The sequence below is a fragment of the Papio anubis genome, chromosome 19, assembly GCF_008728515.1.
Source record: "Papio anubis isolate 15944 chromosome 19, Panubis1.0, whole genome shotgun sequence".
NCBI classification, from domain to species: domain Eukaryota; kingdom Metazoa; phylum Chordata; class Mammalia; order Primates; family Cercopithecidae; genus Papio; species Papio anubis.
Genome location: NC_044994.1, coordinates 49,533,765 through 49,539,941, shown reverse-complemented (window position 1 = coordinate 49,539,941; position 6,177 = coordinate 49,533,765). Strand labels below are relative to the sequence as shown.

The window sequence follows — 6,177 nt, the reverse complement described above, 5'->3', positions numbered from 1 at the left end:
ATGTTAAAACATTTCCTGGGGCCCACAGTGGGCATTTGATAGGGCCAAAGATGCCTCACACCAGTCCTGAAATGTTCACCGAATTCTTATAGAAAATTATACTGTTACATGATGATTGACTCAATTCAAGCTTTTGTGTTCTTATCTGAAATACTTAAGAGAAAAGAAGTACATTCACTACTTACACATAGCCCTCTATGAGCAATAAGGACCTACTTTATTATTCTTGATTTTTCCGAAAACCAATTATACCCTTTACCTCAGGGATTCAAATTCAACTCCAAACTGAGTATGAAATGCAGTGAACTTAATGATCTCAGCCTAGCTCCCAAGAGGCAGCCAACCCATGCCATCCAATCTGACAAGATATGATTTGGTGCCATTAACAGTCATTTGGGAGCATGTAGGGTGGAGATAAAGCAACAGGCATGCAACTCCCTTGCCCAAACCACAGAGGGTGCCATTGAGTTTCTGGAGGGAGAGTTTCTTGCTGCACTTCTGCTCTACTGTCCTCTGGGAATAAGTTGCCTTTCCCAAGCCAGCTCTCCAGGGAAATGAATGATTAGAGGCAGCAGGGCGAGGGGAGCATACGGATTTCAACTGAGGGTGTTTAAGATGAGTGAACACTGGAAAAGGTAATAATGTGAGAAAAACAGTTTTCAATACAATTGTTTTATTTAACACACGTATGTACACAGGAACATTCAGCATACATAGAATCTATTAAGTGGAATCATTAAGAAATGTCTGGAGAGACAGACATTTTAATTCGCTCACTATACACAGGGAGTTCAATCATCACATTTTCATACAGGTGTCACGTCATGTCATCTTTTGCTTGTAAATTACCAATGAAGCCACATATGTCTCTACATATACTAGGACAGGTCCAAATACAGTGCCAATGAAATCAATAAAACATTAAAGGTGTACGCTGGGATGAAAATGCAGAGTTTACCTCAGTGCTGAGAAATCTAAGCTGGGATGAAGTTTGGGACTGTGGCTATTAAAATAGCCAAGGAGAGATTTATGTTAACAAGAATGCAGATATTTAGTAGTTAGAGATGACCATCTAATCATCAAACATCATCCACCCCAGGGTTTTGCAGCCATAGCTTTCTACTGGCCTTGGTTGTCTGTGCATACAGAGCACTTGAAAGGCCGACTCACACTCGTGGCCCAGGGCTGTTGCTCCTCTGGGCCTCCTGGCTTTGCTCTCAACCTTCGTAGTGGTGGGAGCCATCTGTGTGTTGGCGGCAGGCTGCCTACCGCTCCCACACCTCTTTCTTGATACACAGAACATTTTTGTTAAACAAAATGCGAAGGTATACATTTACCTCATCATGCCAAATAGAGATGTAGTCTACAATAAATTAATTTCCATTTAAGTTCATAAAGTAAACATATGTTGGGTATAGAGAAGACTGTGGGCCCACTAGAAAACAAAGTGAGCCTTTTAGTTTACCTTACATTTCTCTAGCTATACCAAACACAACAGCACGTTCACCAAACAAATAAAGTCTACACTGTATAGGTCTTTGTTTCTTCCTTGGAAACTACATATATAATCTTTATAAATACAATGTACATGCATGTGCCTAAATTCACTTTTGAAAGAATACCCAACTCTAAAATCAAGGAACAGTATAGATTTGCCATCAATGGAAATAACATCATATCAATATGAAAGAGATGTTCTAGTGGTTTTAATTTCTTAACATGTTCTTTAAAAATCTGTTTCAGTGAAATAACCAATGTTTGTTCCTAGACCTTGATCCTACATTTTTGTATATTAGATAAACTCTTACAACCTAAACTTTTAAGACTAAATTCTTCCATTATCATTTTGGTTCCTTTGTAAACTTCACATATTTTCTCTGAATTTAACAAGTAATTTTCTATTTTTGCATTTAATAAATGATTTTGCCCAACGAACGGACCAATCAACAATTAGGCAACCAAACAACCCCCCACAAGTATATACAGATCAAGGTTTGTTAGAAACAGTTCATACAAAATATTATTCTATTTTTTCATTATTATGAGCTAAAACCAGCACAATCTGATGTAAGAAGAAAGTGATATAGTTAAAGCTTACTTAGAAGCATAATGAATACCCTCATTGCAATGTCTGCTCAAATAAATTAACTGAGAGCCCACACATTGTTATATACACTCCTGAACATTTGTGCCATAGTTATTACTTTTCCAGAATACTTGTTTAAAAGAAATACCTTATTAGCTTTCCTTTAGTTGATCAGTAGTAGTTTGAAGGCTGAATTATAATAATTTCATAACTGACATATGCCACACATATGGGAACTACAGGATTGTGAGGCTTCCGGGGGAAAGGGGTAAGCTCTTTCTTCAACAGGATCTGTAGCAGTGGATAGGGGAGTCTTCATTTCCGGTACACGCTATGCTTCCGAACTTGGCTCTTTATCACAAAAGTCCCTTCAAGAGATTAGTTACAGTGACTGGATAATTACATTAACTAGATCATAAGGAGTGATTATTTTTATTTTAAACTACTAAATACACTATCATTTAAGCAAGAGATGAGCACTTCGGAAGGCTAAGTGTCTGGAAAACTATTTTCTACAAGAAAAATATTTTTGTGTGTGTATATCATTTCTCATGAATCTCAATCTGGTTAGCTGTTGATAAAGAAGGTGGTAGCTAAACCCTAGGAAATTGGATTGAGTAATTTCCTAGCAATCACCAGAAGAAAAGAACATGTAAACACAGAATCTTTTTGGTAAACAATATTTTAGGAAATTCAAAGGGCAATCATTTCAATCATGAGGACTACACCACATGACCTCAACACCCAGGGTCAGAACGGCCAGATTCAAGCAGCACTTCAGAGGTGGGGTTGAGATGGCTAAAATGCTGATCTGGGCTGGGAGTGCAATCACAGTGTTTATTGATTTTTGTGCTTCTGTTGCACCAAGCAACAAGAGCGTTCCCAAGAACCGCTGGCTTTCCGCTCCCATCTCTGGCAGGGAAAAACTACCTGGTGACAGGATGGCCACATCGTGCAGAGCGTGTGTGCGTGCCTCTGAATCGACAGACAGCACGAGCAGGGTCTGCCCCTGAGAAGCATGCACAAGTGACAAGACCTGGCCGCACCCCTGGACGGCACTGGGGTGGGCAGGCCCCTGGGAACAATCTGGTGGGAGGAAGGACACAGCAACATTGGCTTGGAGAATTTAGAGAGCTAAAACGCAGTCACGGCGGCAGGCAGCAGCGTTAGACCATGAAGCGGTGCTCCTTCCCATCATGGGCCATGAGGATGACGTTGCGGTTGGAAGTCCAGATGAGCCGGGCCAGCTTGAGGGCGTTGTGGGAGCCGGGTGACGCGGGCTGCACAGGGGGCACCTGGTAGGTTTTAATGCAGCGCAGCTGAGGTGCCGAGTTCAGCATGCCGATGCTTCCCAGCAGTGACGTGTTCATCTGGAGGGACAGGAGAGCACATGTGTCACCTGAACAGCCCTCTCCCTTTCCCTATCACAGAGATTGGGTAGATCTCTTCTGGCCACTTTTTCCTCCATCATGGTTATTCTCCTTCACCTGAGCTTGTTCTTAACCTCTCAAAAGTTCCTTTCGGTGTGCTTGGAATTGTTCTGATGCTGCTACAGTAAATGCAGAAATCTAGAGGAATTTCATGGGGGTAGAACCTGACATCAGGAGAGTCCATGGATCTTTAGGAAGAGAGCTAAATTATAGCTCTTAATAAAATGGTTCATTTAAACAACACAGGCATTTGGACATTGTGGACATTTAAAACTGAAGACTTTCATGTTCTTTACCACAATGCTAACTGCATTCCCTGATGGATGAGTCAGCGAAGACAAGTTTTGGGATTTGGAATTAGTTCAAGAAAAGGAAGCAAGGTTAAGCAGTAGACAGAGTGACAGTTTACTGGATCAAATAAAGCTCAAGACTCCCTTCCACCCCCATTTCCCACCTACTAATACCTTCACTCCTTACTTGCTTTTTAAAAACTCGCTTTCTGGGAAGCTCTTGCTTATTATCAAGTGCAGAACCAGAATCAATTTCATCTCAACACTGTGTCTGTGCCTCACTGTTTTGCTATTATACGAAGGAGAGTCCGCTCTTAATATTTTATTGACAATACCTGTTTATCAATTGATGATTTCTGCTTTTTGGCAGTTTTTCAGGATTTAAATTTTAGCTTTTCTTAATCCATTCACATAAATGAAAAATAACATGGAAATTATGAATCATGAACAACTATGCATTCAGGTTGAAGTACTAAATATTGATGGTAGTTGTCTACGTGAACTGTTTCCTAAGCAACTGAGTCTGAAGATTTCTTTAGATTCTAAATATTACTTAAAATATTTTCGCATCATGTGTGCTATTATAATATCACATGGAAAGAATACTGAAAATCTGGAAAGAAGTCTCAGAAATAATACTTTTTCTTTGTACTAATTTTCATTTCCAATGCTTCTCTCCAGTATAACCTCCATCTCAATGTGTAAGACTTCCTAGAGATTTGCATGAAGCATGCAGATTATGATCCAACATCTACCAACGGTGGGTCCATGAAACTGGCAAATCCTAGGACATTTAAGATGTGTTATCACTGACATCATCCCCTGCATGTGGATCACTGCAAAACACAAGCCATTCCTTTTTCCAGCCCTCCTCAGCAGCAGGATGGTGTCAGAGGGCGTAAATCATGGCATCTCTAGCAGAGTGCGAGCAGGCTCCACTGACATTTTCACAATTTAAATCATCTTGAGTAATAACCCTTTTAAGATGACTAATGTTACTGATTTTCCTGCATTAATAATAGTGCCGAACACAACACAGAGGTGAAAAAAAATCACTAGTGTACGAGGTCACATTTTAAAACCAAATGTATGGTTATTGTTAACTCTTTCTGTTAAAGTTTGGTTCCTGTTTCCAGCCAGGCAGTTCCTTACTGTCACCCTTTCAGAAGCCTGTTTCTTTGCTTCCTTCTCTCCTTTTCCCAAAAACTTCCCAAAAGATAAAAATCAATGCCTTATTGCTTTCTTGGATGTTCCCAAATAGTTAAAATATAAATAATGATGGTGAGCTTGACTTGATAGATCCAAATGACCCAGAAGATTGCTGGTTAACATTAACTGGCCTCAACAGGCATAGTGTGTTTTAGAAAAAAATCTAATTTCTCAGTTGATAAATAACTACAAGGTATTTTTCATTCTTTATAGATTTTCTATGAATATATGTACGAAGCTTGACTTCTGCTGGTAACTCAAAATGCAAGGGGCATATAATGCTCAGACACTTCCTTATTTTTAATTCCTCTCTTCAAATTTAGCCACGAACAAAAAAATGGGTTGAGGCCGGGCACGGTGGCTCATGCCTGTAATCCCAGCACTTTGGGAGGCCGAGGTGGGTGGATCATAAGGTCAGGAGTTCTAGACCAGCCTGGCCAACACGGTGAAACCCCATCTCTACTAAAAATACAAAAATTAGCCGGGCGTGGTGGCGGGCTCCTGTAATCCCAGCTACTCAGGAGGCTGAAGCAGGAGAATCGCTTGAACCCGGGAGGCGGAGGTTGCAGTGAGCCAAGATCGTGCCACTGCACTCCAGCCTGGGCGACAGAGCAAGAATCCGCCTCAAAAAAAAAAAAAAAAAAAAAAAAAAAAAAAAAATGGGTTGAGAGCTAAACATGAAAAGGGAGAGAATATCTCATGGGAATACTCTAGATGTAAAGATTTTAGAAAAGGCCATTACAACTCGGTTCCTCTTATAACCTGAGCCACCCCTACTTTGATAAATGCCTTTGGTTGGATCAAATAGCCTTCCTGCCTGAGAATAGGGATACACAAAATTCTATAAGGAACATAACCGTCATAGTTGCATACATGTGGAACAGTAAAGACCTCCATGTTCACTAAATTGATTGCTCAAGATCATCCTTTCCCTATGACCTCTTCAAATTTGGCATGAATCTGAAGTATTATAGGAAGGGTATTAGTTTTTCCAATAAACTCAGGCAAATGACTCTCTCTGAAACAACTACCAATTTTGTTATTCAATATTAATGTTTTCTTGACCAGCGACGGCGACAAGTGATGCTCAGGTAAGGACATCTTGAGCCCTGAATGAATGCAAACTATGTGGAATTATGAGATTCGGTAACATTCACTTTTT

General features: G+C 40.2%; 1 protein-coding gene across 4 annotated transcripts in view; it reads right to left on the bottom strand.

The window, feature by feature from the left end:
* Positions 1-656: 656 nt before the first annotated feature.
* The window catches only part of WDR7 (WD repeat domain 7), a 405,254-nt gene continuing 399,733 nt past the window's right edge, over positions 657-6,177 (bottom strand). For all 4 annotated transcript variants that reach the window (XM_009192785.4, XM_003914404.3, XM_003914405.3 and 1 more), the window contains one exon: positions 657-3,456. In XM_009192785.4, coding sequence (XP_009191049.1) covers positions 3,253-3,456 — 204 coding nt within the window. In that variant the 3' untranslated portion in view covers positions 657-3,252. The remainder of the gene's footprint in view (positions 3,457-6,177) is intronic.